This window comes from Juglans regia, chromosome 14 (genome assembly GCF_001411555.2).
Source record: "Juglans regia cultivar Chandler chromosome 14, Walnut 2.0, whole genome shotgun sequence".
NCBI classification, from domain to species: Eukaryota; Viridiplantae; Streptophyta; class Magnoliopsida; order Fagales; family Juglandaceae; genus Juglans; species Juglans regia.
The window spans coordinates 28091458-28116387 of NC_049914.1; the positions used below are offsets into that span (position 1 = coordinate 28091458).

Sequence of the window (24930 nt, forward strand, 5' to 3'; positions counted from 1 at the left end):
TTGGAAAACTTAAAGTTTTGAAAAAAGATATGAAACTGTGGAATGATGAAGTGTTTGAAAAGATTGACGATCAAATGAAGACTCTTTTTGAGGAACTATCACACTTTGATGAGAATGGGACTACATGGATTCTCACAGATGAGGATAAGGTAGGGAAAATTATAGTAATGACTGATCTGGAAAAGCTTACTATTTTGGAAGCGATTTCTTGGCGACAAAAATCACTGGCCTTTTGGCTAAAAGAAGGATATAAGTGCACCGGGTTTTTTTCATAGAGTAGCCAACTCTCATAAAAGATTTAACTCTATTGAGGTGCTGCACTCGAAAGGTAATATCCTTACGGACAGATATGATATTGAGGAACACATTGTGCAGTTTTTTGATAATCTACTTACGGAGCAATACCCTTGGAGACCTAAGGTTGATGGATTGATATTTGACATGATTGATCAATCTTGTGCTAATTGGTTATAAAGGATTTTTGAAGAGGAATATGTGTATAATGTGTTGAAAGGTATGGACGGTGATAAAGAACCAGGACCTAATGGTTTTTCAATGGCTTTTTTCAGGTTTATTGAGACATTATAAAGGAGGATGTTATGAAGGTTTTTGTTGAATTTCACTCGCATATGAAATTCGAGAAAAGTCTTAATGTAACTTTCATAGCCTTTATTCCGAAAAAGGTTGAGTCGGTGGAGGTGAACGATTATCATGACATTAGTCTTATGAGTGGAGTTTACAATATTATATCTAAGATTCTTGCCAATTGTATGAGCACGGTCATGGAAAATATTATTTCGAAGTCACAAAATGCTTTTGTTAAGGGGAGATAGATTATGGATTTGGTTCTTATCGTCAATGAATGTTTGGATAGTAGAATTAGATCCGACATCCTAGGTATACTTTGCAAACTTGATATGGAAAATGCATTTGATCATGTAAGCTAAGATTTTTTACTTTAGATTCTTGGTAGATTTGGTTTCAATGAGAAGTGGTGCAATTGGATGAAGCATTGTATTACTACCGCTAAATTCTCAATGCTGGTCAATGGCACTCCCAAGGGTTTTTTCAACATCTCTCGTAGTTTAAGACAAGGAGATCATTTTCTCATTTTCTCTCTATCTTAATAATGGATGTTTTGAGTAGAATGTTGAAGGTAACAGTGAATGGATCTTTCTTGTCTAGTTTTTTAGTGGGTGGTCTATCATTTGGGAGCGTCAATGTATCACATATTCTCTTCGCTGACAATACTTTAATTTTTTGTGAGCTGGATCATTGGAGCTCTCTTGGTTTGTTTCAAATTTGTTTCCGGCCTTAAGATGAACTTATCTAAATCTGAATTGGTATCGGTTTGCTTGGTTAATTCTATTGGAGACTTGGCTGACATCTTGGGTTGTAAGGAATCTTCTTTGTCTTTGAAGTACCTTGGTTTTCTATTGAGACTCCCTTATAAATCCAAGTCAATATGGGAGGGTGTAATCGAAAAAATCGAAAATAGATTGGTTGGTTGGAAAATGATGTATCTCTCCAAAGAGGGTAGAATCATTCTTATTAAAAGTACGTTATCTAATCTCCTTGCGTACTTTTTTTCTTCATTCCTAATTCTTCTTGGAGTGACTAATAGAATGGAAAAGATCGTCCATGATTTTTTGTAGGGTGGACTTGGAGACGAGAAAAGTCTCATTTGACCAAATGAGATAAGATTTGTTCCCCCTTTCTTGGAGTGGTTTGGAGATAAGAAAGCTGAGTATTTTCAATAAGGCCTTACTTGGGAAATGGTTTTGACAGTACCATCAAGAAAGTGATGCTTTATGGAGGATCGTGATTGATGCTAAATATGAGAGCACTTGGGGTAGCTAGATATCTAATGAAGTGCGTGTTTCACTTGGTGTGGGTGTGTGGAAATTTATTAGGAAGGACTAAGAGGATTTCTTTTGCAATTTCGGATTTAAGGTGGGTCGAGGCACTAGGGTTAGATTTTGGTGTGATGTCTGGTGCGGTGAGATTGCTCGCAATGAGGCTTTTCCTTCTCTTTTCAGAATAACATTGTATAAGGAAGCTTCCATTGCTAATCATATGGACATTTCAAATGGCTTGTTGCAATTGAATGTGTCGTTTATCAAAGTAGTTGAAGATTGTGAGCTGTGAAATATTTTTGACTTATACAATACCTTGTACGCATTGACTTTGGAGCATGATGTAGAGACAAACTATTGTGGATTCATCCCGGAAACAATAACTTCTTAGCAAGGTCCTTTTATAATGCTTTGACCTCTCAATCTTCTATTATTTTCCCTTGGAAACGTATTTGGAAGAGCAAAGTTCCTCTAAAAGTTGATTTTTTTTGTTGGTTGGTCTCTCATGGAAAAATTCTGACCATAGACAAGCTGAGGAAGCGAGATATTCATAATGAATTGGTGCTTTAGCCTTTATGTGCAAAAGGACTTGAGAATCAACAGACCATCTTATTCTCAATTGTGACATGGCAAAGGCTTTTGGGATGATATATTTGTAAGGCTGGATATTGTGTGGGCGATGCCTAAGATTAGGGGTGATCTCGATCTGGTCCGGTCTTGGGCGATTTTGTGGACCGGACCGGACCTATTCGGTCCAGGAATTCTCCACATTGGACTAGACCGAGTAAGGTATAGGACGGGTCCGGTCCGGTCCGATCCATTTCGGTTCGGTCCAGGGTTGGCCCAGTCGATCTGGACATGCCTAAAATGGGTCATTCAGCCCATGTAAATTTGATTTTTTTTTTTGGCCAAATTTCAATTATTTTCGGCCCACATCAAAATTTGTACATTTTTTTCGCTAAAACTACTAAAAAATTTTGAAAAATATAATGATAAAAGAAAACTAATCTATCTAAAAAACAAAATAATAATACTAATAATACAAAAGTTATTACAAATTGCAAATTACAGTCCAAAACTTAACAACTTAAGTACTTAACATATAATGGGTAAAACTAGTTAGTGATATTCTAGCTAGTTTTGAAAGACGAGTGACATTCATATCTGCTTAACTACTGGAGCTCAAGTTCTCATGTAAGAAATCTCTGCAATCAAATTTATGCAATAAAACAAAAGTTACCAAGTCCCAAAATGAAAAACACCAAAAACCAAAAATCTTATGGCTTACCAAATTGTTAATACCCAAAACTTACAAATCATATATCTTATAGCAAATAGACAAGATTTTTCATATTAAAGTTGCATTATGCAAAACCAAATCCTCAACTCCACATTTGGGAGTGAAAAAGGAATATACGACAAATATCCAGCTAACAATAAACACTTCACATGGAACACAATCCCCACATGCATCCCACTAAACAAATATAGATAGATTAATAAATCATAACCCACAAAAAGAGATCATCAGAGCCTAGCTTACCAATAATCTTCTCGCCCCTTTAGTCTTTAATCATCATGATTCATTAGGTGTAGGGCCAGTAGGTATTGAATTTGACCCCTCCACAGAATCAGCAAAGTTCGGGTCCCCAACAAGTTCTATCCATAAAAATTTAAAATAAAACAAGTTAAATAAAGTTATATAACATAGAAGATTAAATAAAATAAACCACAAAAGATATCAAAGGTAATTTTATTACATACTCATATCCAGCTGCTTCTCAAATTCCTCAACTCCATCCATTAAAGTCCTAAGGCTTATTGGAGCAGAAGAAGAATGAAGCCAGTTTTGTGCACATATGAGATCCTCAACACTCATTGGATTTAAACTACTTCGGAAATGGTCAAGTACACGACTCACAGTGCTAAATGTAGATTCAAAGGCCACAGTAGATACCGATATTGCAAGTACATCTTGTGCAACCTTTGAAAGTACACGATATCTAACTGAATTCACCTTTCACCAAATTAGAAGGTCAAAACTATCATCTTCATCCTCACATCTTTCAGCTAGATATCTATCAAACTCTGACTTACTTTCCAAACTATCTTCTGACTGCAACTGTTGCTTAAATTCAGCCATCATTTTTGCCTTTCTACTAGCCACCTTGTCAACTGAATGAGCTACATCTTCATGTTAGGAACTTGTGCACTGAGGAGAATGCCCTTCTTCATTTTCCCTATATGCCTCATATATGCGGATAAATGCATTTTTCACATTCCAACTAAAATCAATTTTTTTTGCATGATCATGTGCATACATTTTTCCCAACCCAAAATCAAGGTATCGCATCTTGTAGCAAGGATCAAGAAGAACACCAACATAGAGTAACATATTCTGATTTTTCAAATTCTCCTAATACTTTTCAAACTTTTTCTTCATATTTGTGGCCATTAATCCCACAACGGGGTTTCATTCTTCACACTCCATGTTAATGGCATCTTTAATAATAACCAATTCCGAAAAAAAAAACATTATAAGTTACATATTCACCCCCCGAGAATTTTAAAGTTGCATAATGAAATGATGCAAAAAACCTCACAAGCAACTATACCTTCACCCAATCGGATGCATTGGGAGGCCCAATCGGATTCATCATCTCTAATACTACTAAAGAAGCACGAATCTTCTTCCTCCAACCGATCAAAAGCCCTTTTAAATTTTGAAACTCTCTCCAACATAAGATAGGTGGAGTTCCACCTAGTCGGTACATCTAGGCAAACTTGGCTTTTAGATTGAATATCTTCCAACTCCACACATTTATGAAATGTACTCCACTTTTGAGAGGATGATTTAATATACTTCACAACACCCCTCACCTTCGCAATAGACTCATCATATTCTTTTAATCCCTCACGAACGATTAAGTTCAAAATGTGGGCACAATATTGAACATGCAATAATTCATGTTCCAAGATCGTGTCTCTCCTATACTTTGTTTTTTTTTTTCAAATAAGAAACAACCCCATTATTAGAACTTACATTATCAAGTGTGATTGCAAGTATTTTTGTCGCCCCCAATTATACAAACACATCTCTATGCCCTTACCAAGGGTATCCCTTGTGATTTTCAATCAAACAAAAGGAAAGAATCATCTTGTGTAACTTCCAGTCATCATCAATAAAATATGCTGTGAGACACATATAGTTTAGGTTTTGTACGGATGTCCATGTATCTGTGGTGAGAGAAACTCGCTGCCCTCAAAGAGCATTTCTCAACTTTTATTTTTCTTTTAAAAACAAATTAAAGCAATCCTTGACAACCGTCATACGGAATAAAATCCCTACATACTTAGGGCAAACCACAAGCATAAACTTTCTGAAATCCTCCCCTTCAGCATGCCTAAAGGGCAACTCATCAAGAATAATCATCTCTGCTAAGGCTTGTCGGCAAGCCTCAACACTAAAAGCAATAGGCACAAGTCCCCCACTACCACTACCACTTCCTCCCTCCGCCTTCCAAACTAGAGTCATTTGAGATTTATCCGTCTTTTTAAACGGACATTTCTTACATTGGTGCTCAATGTGATACTTCATGTTTTTCGTACCATTGGTCTTCATATCACATGCATATGAAGTATCACAATAATTACATGCAGCCTTAGGTTTATTTGGATCACCTTTTGAAATTTTTGTAAAGTAATCCCAAACAAAAGACCTAACTCTACCTCTTTGTGACCTACCAACTGATTGATCACTTACATTTGATGGGAGTGGGGGTGGGGGTGGAGGCATATTTGGTGTTGACTCTTGCACATCATTTGTAGAAGACTCCATCTATAAAAAGAAGTCAGGACAAACAAGACAAAAGGACTAAAAAATTAGAAAACAAACATTAATATATATAATCTGGGTTTTTTTATTTTTCTACAAATTAATGCATCTCAACTATATATATATATATAATATAAGAGTATATATATGTATGTATATATATATGAGTTATATTTTCTATGTGTAAAAAATATACCTTGTGTTTATGTATAAAAAATTAAACTATTGATTCTCAATACATACGCGTCTAAACATCAGAAAATATCCCTTAATTTTGGGGAAGTGCTTAGATAAACCAATTGAAATTAAGATTTTGTCAGATTCATTCCAAGAAAGCCTAAAATTCAAGAGTGCCAAAACAAAGCTAGGTTTTGACAAATGAAGCTTTACGAAGTAAAACAAATGAGACCTAAATGATTTCTTCAATCCCTCTCAAGCCATTACTTTTTCAGACAAAGACCTCTTCAATGAAAGACTGTTGCCTAGGATCGATAGAACGTCTTTAACTCTCTTTAGTATCCTTTCTAACTTTTAAATTCCAATAACTTTTTGGACAATTTATTTTTATAAACTTAGCCGTTACAGACTCACATCTAAAATCAAATAAGTTGAAAATTACAAACTTATACAACCACTACTTCCATTGTGCTTCGAATAAAATACAACTACTTCAACCAACAAAAAATAAAAATGTAGGTGACTCGTAAGTTTTCTGCAGGGATGCCGGTCTCTGCATTTAAATGTCACCGAATTATACAATGTCATCGAACTATACAACCACTACTTACATTGTGCTTCTAATACTACTTCTGTAAATTCATTTTTAGCCACACAACAAGAGTCAAGATTATACAATGTCACCGAATTATACTGAGCCACATCTCAATTTAAAATACATCAGAAACCAGTAAGTTAGTACGCTGGCTAATCTTAATGACTTGTATGCTTCTTTCTTTGCTAGTACGCTGTAATTAGGTATATTTCTCTTGTATACTACTTGTGTACTTGGATTTCTCCTAGTTATGAGGGTTAATAAATTTTTCTTACTTATACAAAAAAGTAACTCATACATAAAAATTGTAATTATGATTCGTTACATTTATTATCGGATTTTTTTTTTTGTTTTTATATTGAGAAAATAAGAAACTTTTAAAAGTGGGTGAATAGGAACTGACCATTATCGACTGGAAATGGGTGAAATCGATGGACAATTAGTCGGCCAGCAATCCAAATAGATTGAAAATCAACGTTGATCAGTTTGGTTCCGATTCGAGTTGGGTTAAAACCAATTAACCGACTAATAATATATATATATTATTCCTATATAAAATGACGCTGTTTAAATCAAGTAAGTTAAATGACGTTGTTTTGGGTTAGGGTTAAATCATTAACCTTAACACTCTTCTTCCTTTATCCTCCTCTAGTCCATCACAATTTTTTTTAGTCTCTCTCATCTCTTAGACCTCTCTTGGTTCTCCCCCTCTGTTCGTCTATCCATTGATGAGCCTCAACTCACTGGCCTGTCGCTTCGACTCTCTCTCTCTCTCATCCCATCTCCCATACCTTCACAAGCTATCAATAGATGCCACTCTAAGTTAGTTTTGAATTTTTTATTTATATTTTCGATGCCTAATTTGTTAATTCAAATTATTTGTATATGCTAACAAATGTCATTTTATTCTTATAATCCCCACTTTTGTTCATTTGTCTAACATTGTAAACTAAAGCGAGGTAAATAGTTTGGTCGAGAAAATGTAGAAAATTAGAAAGGCCCAAAACTGACCCCAAACCGTAGAATCGACCGATCCGATCAATTCTCTCCCCTTGGTTGATTTTAGGCAAATAAAAAAATCAATTGGCTTGATTTTCAGACCTACTTTAAAAAAAAATTTATTTAATCGAATTAAGCCAAACTTGATTAACTGTTTGACTCGATTATAATTTGAGTTTCAAGTTAAATTTTATCTATCGAGTCGAGCTTGACTTGGATTTTAAAACTCAACTCTTATTCGAAGAGAATTTGAGTAAAAACTATATTTTATTTAAGTTAAGCTTAGACAGTCTTAATTTATCTAAACTCAACTTAAATATAGAGAAAAATAATCAAAGATTTCTTATTTATATATTGAGTGAAAATCCAATGTGGCCAAAATTTTTTAAACAACAATGGGAGGCTAATGTTTGGTTCAAAGATGAACACTTCCCTTAACGTTCTACAAATGTTATCTCTGCATAATCTTAAGTTTCTAGACATCAGTATGCAGGACCAAACCAGAATGTAATAGATCCAAAATGACAAGTTTTAAATAGAGGTTTTATTAAGGCTGCGTTTGGTTGCAAGACTCGGCTCAGCTCAGTCTAATTTTAAGTTGAATCTAACATTTAAACATCCAACTCTCAAATTACTAAACTCAGCTCAGCTCAGTCTAATTTTAAGTTGAATCTAACATCCAACTACCCAACTCTTAAATTACTAAACTCATCTCAACTTAAAACCTTCTTACACGTGGGACCCATAACCTTTTTTAACTTAACACATTTTTATACGTGGGACCAACAACCTTTTTCAACTTCTCATAAAAAGTACTAAATTCATCTTAACATCCAAACATATTTTAAACTCAGTTTAGATGAACCCCACATAACTCTATTCACTACTCAATTTACTACCACTCATAAATAATTGAACTCAACTGAGCTAAACTCAACATCTAAATGCAGTCTAGACTAATTGAGATTTAATTGTAGCAAAAGATTACGGAATGATTGGTATTGGTATTGTTCTAAGGGATGATATGGGTCAGGTTTTAGCTTCTAGACAACTTTTTAAACATGGTTGTTTATCTCCTAAAAATGCTGAAGCTTGGGTTGGGGGCTTTGTAGCAGTCTATTTCTGTTTGGAATTTGAAGGTGATGTAAAGCAGATTGTTGATGCTATTATGAGTGAGGATGGTAACTTTAGCAATTGTGGCCATATTATTTCAGACATTAAGGCCCCGTTTGGATAGTATGATGATATAATATGATTTTAGATAAAAATTAAAAATTAAATAAAATGTTACTATAATATTAGTTTTTAATATTATTATTATTTTAAAATTTGAAAAAGTTGAATTGTTTATCATATTTTGTGTGAAAATTTAAAAAAATTATAATAATAAAATGAAATAAATGAAACCGTTTCTCTATCTAAATATATCCTAAATTGTTGCTAATTTCCTTTTAGAAATGGTCTTTTAATCATGTAAAGAGGCTTGCTAACTAGGTGGCTCATCCCTTGGCAAAATGAGCTGAAGTATTTATGGAGGATGTATTTATGTATACTCATATTCTGTAATTGTTGATATTTCGGATTAAGTAATGAAATGTGATTTATTAGTTTAAAAAAAGGTGATTAATAAAGTCGAATCACAATGTTTTTAAAATCATAATGACTAATCTTAATAAAATGAATTATTTATATCAGTCGTTATTTCAATATTTATTTAAAAAAAATAATTATGAAAGTTTTTTAGAAATTGATGATAAAAATCAAGTTTCGAGAATCTTTTTTGTTTAATTCCGTTTAGAAAAAGGAGTGTGAAGGGTAATCATGCCGCATTAAAAATACAGCTAATCATCCAATTCAAAAGCTGCTTTCTCCCTTCCCTAATTGTCCCACTCACACCCCCCACACAGCCCCCATACTTTCTTCAAAATCCCCAACCTCTCCCCCCCCAACCCTAAAACGAGTGCGTGCGAGAAGAGAGAGAGATAGAAAGAGCGCGAGGCTTCCATCATCACCATCGCCATCGCCACAGCCACCAAACCCTAATTCCTTCACAATAATGGATCCCGAGTCGACTCAGCTCCAGCAAGCACAACTCGCCGCCATTCTTGGCCCTGACTCTGCTCCTTTCGAGATCGTTATCTCTCACCTCATGTCAACCTCCAACGAGCTCCGCTCCCAGGCCGAGTCCCTCTTCAACCTCTGCAAGCAGACCGACCCCGACTCTCTCACCCTCAAGCTCGCCCACCTCCTCCAGTCCTCCCCTCACGTTGAGGCACGCGCCATGTCCGCGATCCTCCTCCGCAAGCAGCTCACCCGCGACGACTCCTACCTCTGGCCCCGCCTCACCGATTCCACTCGCTCCTCCCTAAAGTCCATTCTTCTCTCATGTATCCAACGCGAGGACTCCAAGTCCATCTCCAAGAAACTATGTGACACCGTTTCGGAGCTCGCCTCCGGAATCTTGCCCGAAAATGGCTGGCCCGAGTTGCTTCCTTTTATGTTCCAATGCGTCTCCTCCGATTCTCCGAAACTGCAAGAGTCCGCTTTTCTAATCTTCGCGCAGCTGTCGCAGTACATCGGCGACACGCTTGCCCCGCACATCAAACACCTCCATGCTGTGTTTCTCCAGTGCCTGACCACGTCGCCGAGCTCCGACGTTAAGATCGCGGCGTTGAACGCGGCGATCAATTTCATCCAGTGCTTATCTAATTCGGCCGATCGGGACCGGTTCCAGGACCTGTTGCCAGCGATGATGACGACTTTGACAGAGGCGTTGAATAACGGTAATGATGCAACGGCCCAGGAGGCCTTGGAGCTGTTGATCGAGCTAGCGGGGACCGAGCCACGGTTCCTCCGACGGCAGCTGGTGGACGTGGTGGGCTCCATGCTGCAGATTGCGGAGGCTGAGGCGCTGGAGGAAGGTACAAGGCATTTGGCAATCGAGTTCGTGATTACTCTCGCTGAGGCAAGGGAGCGTGCTCCGGGGATGATGCGGAAGCTGCCCCAGTTCATAAGCCGGCTCTTCGCCATTTTGATGAAGATGCTTCTGGATATTGAGGATGATCCCGCGTGGCATAGTGCAGAGAGCGAGGAAGAAGACGCAGGCGAGACAAGCAATTATAGCGTCGCTCAGGAGTGTTTGGATCGTCTTTCGATTTCCTTGGGCGGCAATACAATTGTTCCGGTAGCCTCTGAGCAGTTGCCTGGATATTTGGCGGCTCCAGAGTGGCAGAAGCACCATGCTGCTCTGGTTGCCCTTGCGCAGATAGCGGAGGGTTGCGCAAAGGTATTGATAATGAGAATGCTGATGGTATCGATGCTATTTGTTTTGCTTGGCGCCATTTTATTTATTTATTGATAGAGTAAATTATAGTTATCGCCCTTCTAATGTATTTGAAGTTAGAATTTTGGGTATGGCAACTCATGGGTTAAATTCATATAACGAGCGTGCATATATATTAATTTTCATTTTTATCAACTACGACGCTAAGGGTGGTAGCTCAACTAGAGGGAAGTCTAAAAGGAGGTCACTGTGAAGACGGGAATCAAGGTGTTGGGGTTGGGTGTTCGGTTATAGTTTTAGTTCTATGGGAAACAAGGGGTTAGGGTAGGGTCTGGTGTATTTTGTGTTGTTTTTCCACGGGCTTTTTGGGTCATTTTGGGTAAGATGTTTTCTTGTATACATTTAGTGTACTTGGTTTCTCCTTTGATATATATAATTTTTTACTTATAAAAAATGTATATTAATTTCCATTTTTTCTAAGTGAGGTCTGCATTTGATAGACGATATTCACTAATGGAAATCGTGATCCTGGTGAAGTCTAGAATAGCTTCCATGGGTCTACATGTTAACATACTCTGTGGTTTGATGCTTCACATGCTTGATATACCGTGGTGGCAATAATACTTATAAAATATATATATATATATATATTTATATAAATATATATACTGTGGTGGCAATAAGTTCAGCACTGGTGATAAGGTCTCTGTTGTGCTTTGAAATATTCCTTGTTACTGCTTTTTGTGTGAATTTCAACAGGTATACTTTGTTTGAAAGTTAAACTGGTCAGTTACTTTGGGAATGGAAATTAAATAGATGAATATAAATGTTTTCGATTGTATTATTTTTTGTGATTATTGGGTTCCTTGCTTTCACTTGATAAAGTTTTAATGGTTCTCTTTTGTGGTAGTTATATTAAGCAAATTTAATTACAAGTTTTTTATGTTAGTTAGTTGGAATTACATTCTTTGGTTGTTTTGGTGATTTTTATCATGTTTCCCATTTTCACAGGTGATGATAAAAAACTTGGACCATGTGGTGGCAATGGTTTTAACTTCTTTCCAAGATCCACACCCTCGTGTGAGGTGGGCAGCCATTAATGCAATTGGGCAATTGTCTACGGATTTGGGTCCAGATTTGCAAGTTCAATACCATGGACAGGTGCTGCCTGCACTTGCTTCGGCTATGGATGATTTCCAGAATCCTAGAGTACAGGTTAGTTGTTGCTATGGGCATATGTGCTTCTTTTTGAACTATTGTTGCCGATGGTTTCTAATTCCTTCTTTCCCTAGCCGGATGCTATTTCTTATATGCCCCCTTTGTACTTGGGTTGTGCCCCTCTGTGCTCATAATAAAATTGTCTCAAGTATTTATCCATCTCATGTATGTATTGTGTACTATGGCTGTGTTCCTCTTTGCTATTTTAACGAATCATTTACTTGTAAAATAATTGTCTTACTGATCAAGAAAGAAAAATGGCTTGGATAGAAACTTGAAGAATGCTTTCCCCTAATCATGCTTACAACTGCATTATTTCTACATATTAACTTATATTGGTTGAAATTAACCACAAAAATATTTTCTTGGGTGGGGGGCTGGTGGTGGTGCGGGGTTTCTAACTAAACCTAATGTACATGGAATGTAAAATGTATCTAGCATCGTTAACAGATTTCTATGAAGCAATGTACTTATATCATCTTCGGTAATTTTTGTTAGATGATGTATTGATTCTCATAGGAATCAAGAGGAAAGAATACCTTCTTTGTTTGTTGGTAATTCTGTTGACTTTCAATCTACAGGCACATGCTGCTTCGGCAGTGCTCAACTTCAGCGAGAACTGCACCCCGGATATCTTAACACCTTACTTGGATGGAATAGTGAGCAAATTGCTCGTACTTTTGCAGGTATCTCTGGAGGATTACATCTAGAATGCAAGTACATCAGGATTTTTGTGTCTTATTATCTTATATGTATCTTTGCAGAATGGGAAACAAATGGTGCAAGAGGGTGCCTTGACTGCTTTGGCATCAGTTGCTGATTCATCTCAGGTACTTTAGAAAATTTGCTTGTCTTTAATTTTATTATTGTTTTTTTAATGACTCCATATAACACTAAGCTTGTGTATAGGAGCACTTCCAAAAATACTATGATGCGGTTATGCCTTACCTGAAAGCAATCTTAGTGAATGCTACTGATAAATCTAACCGCATGCTCCGTGCCAAATCCATGGAGTGCATTAGTTTGGTTGGAATGGCTGTTGGGAAGGAGAAGTTTAGGGATGATGCTAAGCAGGTAAGTGCATTATATAGATAGAACTCTACTAAATCACCAACTTTTACTCGGACCCCTTTATTCTCTTTGTGACATACATTTAAATTTTATTGTCAGTTTGTTTCATCAAATGGTTGTGGAGTGATAAAAGATTTTCAAGGTTTTCTTGTAAACTTTACCATTTGTTTTAGCCGTCCTTGTTTCATCGAACTAAAGATAACTTTGTTTCTGTTTTTCTTTCATTCCCAAAGCCATAAAACCCCCCTTCGTTTCTGTTGTATTTCCCCCCTCCTATTCTAAGGACCTCCAAATATTATTTTTCTTTGGAAAATCTATTCCCAATTTAACAGCAAGTCTATGCAGTGAATTTTTCATCAATTTTTGGGGAAGGAAATTATTATTGGAGCCTTGCAACTGGTTAACTAACTGCTGTCAAATTTTTCCCTATATATATTTTTTCCTTCTCCTTTATGGGTAATGGGAATGTGATTTTCTCTTGTATACTTGGGCGATGCCTATTTATTTATCAATAAAATTTTCTTATTACTTATAAAAAAAAATATTAGTCTATGCCTCACTATTGTGTAATGTTTGCGGTTAATTCCAGGTTATGGAAGTGCTTATGTCCTTGCAAGGATCTCAGTTGGAGACAGATGATCCAACAACAAGTTACATGCTACAAGTATGTTTTTATCATTTAGAATGTACAGAAAAATTTCATCAGGTCATCTAAGTTATTACTTTTGTTGTTACCTTAATATTCCTGTTTTTCTTTTATGATAATCCCTCTATAATGTTATAGGCTTGGGCCAGACTCTGCAAGTGCTTGGGACAAGATTTTCTTCCGTATATGAGTGTTGTCATGCCCCCCTTGCTTCAGTCTGCTCAACTCAAACCTGATGTAACCATTACATCTGCGAGTTCAGATAATGATATTGAAGACTCAGATGATGAAAGGTCTGCACGTTCTTTATTCTTTGAAGTTTGTTTAATACCTTTAATATTATACTCTTGTACTTATAAAAACTAATAGTAGACTATTGTGGATGCAATAGTAATGCCTGTATGAGTAATACTGCACTGGTTATCAGTATCCAACATTCTGTCTGTTTCTGTTTTTCAAATTTTTTTAGCAATTCAGCGTTTTGTTGTTTTTGCAACTTAGGTAGATCTCTTTATATGATCTCTTTCTCTAATAATCTCTCTCTCTCTCTCTCCCTCCCTCACATGCGCACGCACATACGCAAAATTATAAATAAACCATATATGAATATTCAAATACACATGCTATGGTTGCACCGGAAGTCCTATCTTTGATACTGTGATCATTGCATTTTAAGAAAGGTGTCTCTGATGGTTGTATTTGTATCACCATATGATACTTGTTTTCTCACCAAGAGTTCTATCCTGCACTACAGTATGGAGACTATTACTCTCGGGGATAAAAGGATAGGGATCAAAACTAGTGTCCTGGAGGAAAAAGCTACAGCTTGTAATATGCTGTGTTGCTATGCTGATGAGTTGAAAGAAGGGTTCTTCCCATGGATTGATCAGGTTTTTCTAAGTGCATATCTGTTGGGTTTTTCGTCCCGGGCTTTTGTACAACTTAAATGTTTAGAAATAATGCATCTCTCGCACAGGTTGCCCCAACTATGGTTCCACTTCTAAAATTTTATTTCCATGAAGAAGTTAGGAAAGCAGCTGTTTCAGGTACAGAATTGGCTCTTTATTATAGTTTATTCTCTCCTTTTCAAATCTTGATAAATCTCATGATGGAAACATCTACTCTTTGATCATAGCCATGCCGGAACTACTGCGCTCTGCAAAATTAGCTGTGGAGAAGGGGCAAGCTCAAGGTCGTAATGAGTCCTATGTCAAGCAATTGTCTGACTACATTATTCCAGCTCTGGTGGAAGCATTACATAAGGTAATCAATTTTTATTGAGATGTCATGCCCTTTTATAAGAAATTTTATGTGCATGCTCCCTCCCCTCCAACTTCCATTTGTCCTGATATTTATTCTCTGATGTCTTTGAATTTTTGCTTGTATGATATGTAAGGTTGGTGAAATAGTTTCATCGAATATGTTTGCAGGAACCTGATACAGAGATTTGTGCAAGTATGTTGGACTCAGTAAATGAATGCTTACAGGTTTGTCATTCTCTAAGATGGTTGCTTGCATGACTTCCGTTGCATTCAATTTTGGAATCTAGCTCAAAAAGAAATTTTGGAATCTAGCTTGAAATCACATTCACAGGGCAGTGTGTTGGAATGTCAATCTCGTTGTCATTTTTCTGCAAGAAACAACTTATAAAAAGCTGACCTTATCTCTGAAAGTTTATAACCTAGAAAAACTGAAAGGGCTTTGGGAGTATGTATAACATGAACTTCACATACAATACAAGTTTAGTATGTTCCTTTAGTAAGAAACTTTAGGATCTTAATGAAGTTGCTTCTGAGCCTTTGCTCTGTCAGTTACTGCAAAGAATATATTAGAGTTACTTGTTATTTACTTATATAAAAAAAAAGAGTTACTTGTTATTCAGACCAGGTCTAAAAGTTGACTACTGATTTCTTAATCAGAAGTTTTCCTTTCTGAGTTGGGAATTACAAATTGGAAATAATTCTCGAGCCGTTAGAATACAAAACTGTAGATGCACATTGTGATGTGTTCCTGTTGCCATTAAGGCTTATTCCTCAGTCTTTTGCATGTAACCTGTCTCACAGTATATCTTTATTCAGGAGTATGTGCCCAAGTATGCAGTGAAGCAAATAACTGAGTAGCTCCAACTAGTTTAGTTGGAAACTAGTCTGAGCTTATTTTTTGGTTGTCTTAACAAAAAAAGAAAGGAATGGAGGAAAAGCTCGATTCTTATTTGTAGTGGAGTCTCTTTTTTACCATTTTGCCATTCTCTCTTTTTTTTTTTTTTTTTGATCAGTAAAAGTATTATATATATCAATAGGAGTAACTAAGTACACTGGCTCTATTCAATAAAGCTATCTATTTACCTATAAAAAAAAAAGTAACCAAGTACACTGGTTGTATACAAGAAAATCCCTAACCCATACTAGAGAGCTCCTATTGCCCCAAAAGCCCGTGAAAAACTACCCAAAGCCATGCTCTCTTCTTTTTTTTTTTTTTGATAAGTAAAGGTATTATATTATCTCTTCTTGACAGATATTCTAAAATTTTACTATGATTACTTATAAAAAAATATCATTTCATTTTCAAGCACATTCTCCCCTCCCCCGTCGTCCCCCAAAAAATGTGAAAAACCCCTAAAGTGTGTGATAACTGGCTTGGATCTGGTTGTGGGTGAAAATGTATGTGCTCACAGCTTTTGGCATTATCAACATTCCCTTTTTTATGTTTACTTCTGAATGTGACCTGTTTTACTTCTGTTGTTTGTAGTGAAATTCTTTATTTTGAATTTTTCGTAGTACCAAGTTTTGCCTTGTTATATACCCACCCGTGGGTAGCCCAAGTGGTAAGGGCGAGCTTGTGTGCATGAACCCCATGTCACAGGTTTGATTCCCCCTGGGATCAAACTGCGATTTAAGTGGGAAGCCATGGTGGTGGGTTGTTGTGCTAGTCTCCCTGGGGATTTAGGTTCCATGGGTGAGTCCTAAGGGCTCCACCATGGGTGGTTCCCCCTTCATCACAAAAAAAAATTCTTGCCTTGTAATCTTTCCTTTGTTATTTTTTCATGCTGAATATCACATGAAATCCTTGAATCTGTCCTGTCAACTGTGTTTCGTCTTTCAGATCTCTGGACCATTTTTGGATGAAAGCCAAGTCAGGTCCATTGTGGATGAGATAAAACAGGTTATCACAGCTAGTTCAAGTAGAAAGAGAGAGAGAGCAGAGAGGAGCAAAGCTGAAGACTTTGATGCTGAGGAGGGGGAATTGATTAAAGAGGAAAATGAGCAGGAGGAAGAAGTTTTTGACCAAGTTAGTTTTTCGTTAACTGTTAATGTTATCCTCGTTAATGTTGATTAAATGCTCTATCAATCTAACAATAAAAAATATTTTTGAAGATTATAAACTTGCATGATTCTTGCCTTAAACACTGTTTCTGGTCTTAGGTGGGGGAAATACTGGGAACTTTGATCAAAACATTCAAAGCCTCTTTCTTGCCTTTCTTTGATGAGCTGTCATCGTATCTAACGCCTATGTGGGTAAGTTCTCTCAGAGCTTATTTTTCCCTTGCTTCAGAATTTGTAATCTTGTATGATTTGTCTTTTGTACTTGTGATTCATGGACAATTGGAATGATTAATCTGCGTGAGGTATGCATTTCAACAAGGGCTTATGCTTTCGAGGTTTTTGTTCTTGCTATTGCAAATTTGTTCATGATGAATTGATGCCATCATTTCATCCTTTTTTTTCTATAGTTGGTTAGCCTGGTAACATATATTGATCTTTCTTTTTTAATCTATAGTAGGTGTTCTTAAATTGTCTTGTTAGAAGTTGTAATTGAGGGCTGGGAGGGGTTAGGACTGGAGATTGAGTGTTTTAGCTTCTATGATATGATGTATTCTCTTCGATTAAGATTGGGTGGGGATGACAAGATGCACTAGAGCATACTGAAGAGAGGACTGTTTCAAGTCAAATCCTTTTATAATGCACTAGTCCTTATTGACAACATATTTTTGCTTGGATGACTATTCAGAGGAGTAAGTGTCCCGTGAGACGACCTTTGTTTGGATGGCTGCACGTGGGAAGATCCTTTGGTATAACCTTTGGAAGCAACATGTCGCGGTGGCAGAATGGTATTGTATGTGTACAAAAAATGGGGTATTAGTGGATTATCCTTGCTTCAGTGTTACATAGCTTGCACTTATGACAAATTATCAATTTGTTTAGGTTTAGTTGGGTGATGCCTATAAGGGTGATTGATCTGTTTGCATGCTAGTTGAGGTGATTCAAGAGCCATCATAGCAAAACCTTATGCAAGATGATTCCAAGTTGCTTGATGTAGGTATATGGAGGGAAAGAAATATTGAAGTTTCAAGTTTCAAAGGCATCAAAAGAAACATTGAGGACCTTTATTTATTTTTTCAATTTGCTTTGCTAGTGGATGGCAGCCAACATATTTCTCTCTAGCCAACATATATGTTGTTCCCCAAAAAAAAAAAAAAATGTATTTCAATTATTTTCCACTTCACTTTTCTTGAAAGTGATGGTACTTACCCACTTACCCATCAAGGTGCAGTCTAGAGGTCAAAGGGTGTACTTAAGATGAGTCATAGACTCAGACATCCTGGATTCGATTCCACTTTAGTAGTTCTAGATTACTTGATACATGGTTCTAGTGGGTGGGGTCACCTGTTCGAGGTTTTCTCCTTGGGGGTGGATCTAAAGGGCCTTGCTCGGTGAGGTTTCAAGCATGAAAACAAATGTGCAAAAAATTTGATTTTGTTTTTGTAAGCACATTTTCTAAAGATCCTAGATAAATTTAGGATCTTCAATTGTATTTCTTAAAAGCTATAAGCAAAATGGTTAGAATAATTGGGAATGGTATTCATTTATCCCTACTCCATCCATACTTATAAAATTTTTTTATCCCTACTCCATCTTGAAGGGATTGCCTTGTTACTCTTTTTGACATATCCTAAAATACATGCCCATGTTCTTTTATTTTTGAGATGTACATGTTCACATTCTGAAAGTGGAAGTTCAGAAGTTTTCAATTTTTGTATTATGCTACATTAAAGAAGAAGAAGAGGATTCTCACTAATAACATAGCCATTAAGGAAGATAACAATTCTTGTCAATTTACTATGATGGTTCCATTTTAAGCAAGAAATTTAAATTTGGGGAAAGGTGTGTTTGATTAACGGTTGAACCTTTCTAACCAAGGATATTTAGAAGCTTAAGGGACTTCTTAGGGGGTAGAGGGGATGGCTATTTTAGTTAGATGGCTAAGGTCTCTTTAAGGGTTTTGTTTTTTTTTTTTTTTTTTTTTTTTGGGGGGGGGGGGGGGGGTTGTAGGTTTTGTGTTGATCAATGTTGAAAATTAAGCATGGGAGCATATTGGATGAGCGGTGTTCTAATGCATTTAATGGCCCTTTTGGAGTAGGGGTGTGGAAAAAAATTCGATGACAATGGGGAGAATTTTACAGATCATAAGACACGAGGTGAAAGATGGGTCCAAAAGCAGATTCCCCGTCTCCTCCTGAACTAGGCATTCTCCTTAGTATACACTCCTTGTGGGCTTAGGTTGCACCTCTAGTGTTTTTTTAATAAAATCTGGTATCTTTACCTATAAAAAAAATATTAAAGGATGAAATGAAGTTTCAGAGATATTGCTAGGACTTTGGTTGGGCTGTTTAAGCAGAGTAAGAATAAGTTGAAGGTGTTAAATATCCAAGGTGAACCTCGGAAAGTCGGAGTTGGTTCCCGTGGGGGTGGTGTGTAACATCAATAGTTTGGCATGTTTGTTGGGCTGCAAAATCACTTCTTTACCTATGAAGTATTGGGTCTTCCGTTGGGGGCGCCTTTTAAGGCTAGTGCTATTTGGGATGGGGTTATTGAGAAAGTTGAGAAAATGTTGGTTAGTTGGGAGCAGCTATATTTATCTAAAGGGGGCAGGGTTACTCTTATCAAGATTATCCTCTCCAGTCTTCCCACGTATTTTTTTTTTCATTGTTTCCATTGCCTGCAGGGGTGGCCAACCGGATTGATGAATTTTTTTGTGCTTTTTTATGGGGTGGTATGGGAGGAAACTAAATTCGGTCTTGTTATTTGGAATAAATTTTGTTCTCCTATCTCGGTTGGAGGGTTGGGAGTTCGTAACGAAGATCTTTAATAAGGCTTTATTGGGAAAGTGGCTATGGAGATATCAAGTGCTTGGGGGGGTTGGTGCTCTAATGAAGTTCGGGGGGTTTATGGTGTGAGATTTTGGAAATTTATTAGAAAGGGATGGGAGAGTTTTGTCAGTCATGTTAGTTTTGATGTTGGAGAGGGAGCTAGGATCCGTTTCTGGTTTGACACTTGGTGTGGTGACTGAACACTCAATAGTATGTTTCCGGTTATCTTTCGATTGGCATCCGATCTGTATGCTGCAGTTTTTGATTTGCTTTGTCATTCTAATGGCTCAGTCCAGTGGGATATTTGTTTAACTAGAGCTGTACATGATTGGGAGATTGACGAAGTTTCAGCATTTACAGTTTTTTATACTCTTTGAGGCTTGGTGGTAATGATGTGGACTGGATGTTGTGGAAGTCCAAGGGGGGTAAAAAGTTCTCTGTTTGTTAGTACTATAAGCTGTCGTCTTCTCAGAATAGTCCTCCTTTTCCTTGGAAGTGTATTTGGAGGTCTCACGTGCCTTCCAAATTTGCTTTCTTCACTTGGACTGTCTCTCTTGGGAAAATATTGACATTGGATAATTTAAGGAAGCGGGGTATTATTGTTATGGATTGGTGCTTCATGTGTAAAAAGAATGGGGAAACCGTGGATCATCTACTCTTGCATTGTGAGGTGGCAAGGGCTTTATGGGATGGCATTTTTGGTAGAACCGGCTTGGCTTGGGCAATGCCTTTTGAGAGTGGTTGATCTTCTAGCTTGCTAGAAAGGGCTTCATGGTTGCACTCAAGTAGATGCGGGCTTGGAAGATGGATTCTTTGTGTCTCATGTGGTGCATTTGGATGGAAAGGAATGAGTGGTGTTTTAACGACAAGGAGCGAACTTTGGAGCAACTTTGGAATTTCTTTGTGCACTCTTTGCTGTATTGGCTTTCTGCTTTAGTGACTAACAGATCTTCCATTCGTGATTTTCTGATGTCGCTTTCCGTTTCCTAGAATATACTTCGGTCTTTTCTTTTGTATACTTCATGTGTACAGGGGCTTTGCCTATACATTCGTTTCTAATAAAACTTGTTACTTGTAAAAAAAAAAAAAATCCAAGAGTATGATGAGAGGATGTGAACCAAGGCTTAACGATTGATACGGCACTAGTGGAAAGTGAAAATTCCCATGTCTTATGAATGTTGTGGATATGGCCGTGTATAGACCGTTAGCTGTGAGCAAACAAATTTGTTGCTCACCCAGGTGGCTGGTTCAAGTATTCTTTAGCATAGTTACCAGTCTGGGTCTGTATTTCTTGGTTGAAGATTGCATTTGTATGACAGTTTTTTTAAATAGTTTCTGAGGATTATCAATGCTTTCTTTTGATAGGCTTCGCCATAGCTTATTATCTCTTCATGTTTATTTTGAAAATCTCATCATTGTATGATAAAGCTAAAGACAATTTGCAGCTGAATTGAAAGTTAATGCAATGGAAATTCCATGTGCATAGTAAATGTATTTTGTAACCAGCTGTGGAACCTTTTCATGTTGAAAATATTGTTGATTTTACCTAATTTAAATAGGAAGCTTTTATCTTATGCTCTCATGAAATGTCTTGTGCCTTTTAGATGAATGTTACACTGTTTTCATTATTTTATGGTAAAGATTTAAGTTAATTTTAGCACTTTGAATTTGAAGTTCTTTCCAACTCCTTGATTTAATTCATGATCTTTTCGTTTTGTCAATATCTGTTATTCATTCCAAGCATTTCATGACTCCTTTATTTTCACCACCATCAAAACTGTTCTATTATGAATACAGGGTAAGGATAAGACGCCTGAGGAGAGAAGGATTGCAATTTGCATCTTTGATGATGTGGCAGAGCAGTGTCGTGAGGCAGCTCTTAAGTATGCTCTATCACAATGTTTGCTAGGGCATTAGTTGTCATAAAGAATTTAAGTGATATAACCATTTAATGTTGTGGATGAAACAGATACTATGATACATTTCTTCCCTTCCTGTTGGAGGCTTGCAATGATGAAAATCCTGATGTCCGACAGGTCTGCACTTGCTAAACTGTTGGATTTAATATGCTTCCAGTTTGCAATTGTTCTCACTTGAGTTACTATTTTTCAGGCAGCTGTATATGGCCTTGGGGTTTGTGCAGAATTTGGTGGATCTGTATTTAAACCTCTTGTTGGAGGTATTTTCTGCTTGCATTTATGAATGTAGTTGATTTTCTTTTAAGGATTTGAATTGCTTTTGTATTGTATGGTATTAACTATAGTTATGGGCTTTTTGCAGAGGCTCTTTCGAGACTAAATGTTGTCATTCGGCATCCAAATGCTCTTGAGCCTGATAATGTTATGGCATATGATAATGCTGTTTCTGCACTAGGAAAAATATGCCAGTTTCATCGTGACAGCATAGATTCAGCTCAGGTACCTCCATATCTCAATTTAAGCTGTCCCTTCGGGTCTTTATCCTAAAAAATAAAATGGAAAAAGTTAAATGAATAATTACTTGATTAAAAGGTTTTGCATGCGATTTTCTTTTCATAAGAATTGTGTTGGCCTGATAGTGTTTGGGAGTATATTTCTTGCTATTACTAAAACGCTGCAAGAAATGATTCTATGATCAGCTATCGTTTTTGTTTTCTTGGTCACTCTTTACTCAGATTACATCTTCTGGCATTTGGCAGGTTGTTCCTGCATGGTTAAACTGCTTACCAATAAAAGGTGATTTGATTGAGGCCAAAGTTGTCCACGAGCAGCTTTGTTCCATGGTGGAGAGGTAAGGACTTTCCGATTTGCGCTTTTATCAATTTTTTTTTTGCTTTTAATTTGTTCATGTCTCAGTATAACTTGGCCATCATATTGATATATGGAGGAGCTGCTTCGCATTTACAGGTCAGACGTAGAGCTTTTGGGTCCCAACAATCAATATCTTCCTAAAATTGTTGCCGTGTTTGCTGAGGTTAGTTTCTGATATTTTATTTGATCAAGCACCCTTGTCTTCACTGCTGCATTATATAACATCTGTACTCAAGCAATCTATTTTGTCCTCCATTATGATGACATAAAATCTAAGATCCATATTTCTCCTTTATATCTGCTTATCTAATACATGTAATATGTAAGAATGAGTAGATACAAAGTAAAGACTGCTTTTGTGGGTTTGTGAAGGGACGGGGGGGTTGTTAGCGTTAGGTTTATATGTAGTGATCTTTAAAAGTTGATAATAATATGTAAACGTATAGATGATATTAAACCGTTTGTAGACAATACGAAGAACATAATCTCCATCGCTTCAAAGGTTGGTGTTCTATCAATCTCATACCTTATAGACTCTGACACCACCCATGGGCATTTGGTGCATTTCAGAAATCACCTGAGTTCCTTGTTGACAAAAAGAAAATCACCAGAGTTAGGTGTGGAATATGATTCCAAAACCTGACACTGTAATATTGGAGGCGGTGTTCCTGACGATTATTGAATGAATACATAACTTATCAACTGTGATGGTGAAGAGAAAAAGCAAAGGCAATTTAATAAGCCACAAGTCAACTTTTCAAAAGGTGGCAGTTCACTTCACATGATCCTATAACCCATGCAAAAGGTGGCAGTTCACTTCACATGCCTCCAATTTATAAGTTTAAAGGAGCTGGCACCTTTCATTACGTTCCTCTCTTGCATTAGTTATTGTGACAAAATGCCTATGTTAGAAATGTCCTCAGTCCACCATGGGATATGCCAGAAGAATTTATAGCCTACACTCGTATTTATTTAATTCTAGTGACGTATTATTTACCTCTTGACATATTTGCATGTTCATGTTGTGGTCTCATTCAAATGCTAACTTGAGTCGCAGTGCTCGAGTCAGCTATCTGTTTGCATGACATGCCTAGATCTATACTTGTATATATCAAGCGTTTTGCTTGAACTGTTGCCATTCACTTTTGAAAAGTTTTGTGATATACCACACACAATAACATAATCAAGTGACCACACAATGTTATCAAATGCATATATGATCGACAAAAAACTGCCTGCAGCATTTTCTCTAATTGAGGGGAGTGATCATTTGTTAGGTTCTATGCGCTGGTAAGGACCTGGCAACAGAACAAACTGTGAGCAGAATGATCAATCTGCTAAGGCAACTTCAGCAGACCTTACCACCATCTACCCTGGCATCAACTTGGTCGTCCTTGGGGCCCCAGCAACAGCTTGCATTGCAATCGATCCTCTCTCAATAGTTTGTCTTTGATGAAAGGTGGCCTTTCATGCTGTGTTGGCTTTTTTGCAGGGTCTGTTTGTGTCAAATATATTTATTACCCATTCTTTTCCATAAGATGGTTCCCACCATTCCTTTTTTGCGTGATGCTTTTTACAGCAAGCCGGAATCAGTTTGAGTGTGAAAGTCGTCATTGCGATTGAAAATGAAGCGTTTTTGTAGAATGTGTATAATACAAGTTGTTATTTATAGTGTGATTTTGGGTCTATAAGAGATGAAGGTTAGGTTATTGTGATTTTTGTTATTGTTTTTCCTTTTCCCCATTTACCGACGGTTGGTGCTTGGGATTTCAGGGTTGCCACTCAGGCAGTTCCTATATCAGTTTTGCCCCCACCCCCTCCCCACCATTTATGTTTTTCATTTCATACACTCCCCGAATAATAATATTATTGTGAATTATTATTATTATTATTATTATTGTTGGTGATTCTTTCATTACGTTTTCTGTTTTAACTCCTTTGTAACCATCTCCCATAATATGAATGAATGGATGGATGGACTCTTTAAAATTTTCTTATCTATTGTTGACTACTATCACATGATTTACCGTAATAAAATGAGTTATGCGTGTTTTTAACTTAAAATGTTTTTGGATGTCATGCTTAAAAGAGTAATTAAAATTATTTACTGAGGAAAGATGTTGACAAGATCTTATTGTTTAAAAATGGGCTCCTTCATAGAAGCTGCTTGTCGTCATATATGTGAAATGGATTGATGGATGATTATAAGGAATTATTTATTTATTTACTTCATTTGCAGTGGAGTGTTTGAATAATTCATACTGCATTCGTGTGGACATTATTTTTTGGGAACCATAGGCGGCACTCAAACAT

At 36.8% G+C, this 24930-nt stretch overlaps 1 protein-coding gene across 1 annotated transcript; it reads left to right on the forward strand.

Moving 5' to 3' along the window:
* Window positions 1-9373: 9373 nt before the first annotated feature.
* LOC109001645 (importin-5-like) lies at window positions 9374-24457 on the forward strand. Its single transcript, XM_018979000.2, has 20 exons — window positions 9374-10748; window positions 11757-11960; window positions 12545-12649; window positions 12728-12793; window positions 12873-13037; window positions 13624-13698; window positions 13819-13973; window positions 14435-14570; window positions 14657-14726; window positions 14816-14943; window positions 15111-15167; window positions 16783-16968; window positions 17103-17195; window positions 21626-21711; window positions 21798-21864; window positions 21941-22007; window positions 22109-22245; window positions 22506-22597; window positions 22714-22780; window positions 23895-24457. The coding sequence occupies exons 1-20, from the start codon at window positions 9519-9521 to the stop codon at window positions 24057-24059; spliced, it is 3351 nt and encodes a 1116-aa protein (XP_018834545.1). The 5' UTR covers window positions 9374-9518; the 3' UTR covers window positions 24060-24457.
* Window positions 24458-24930: the final 473 nt, after the last annotated feature.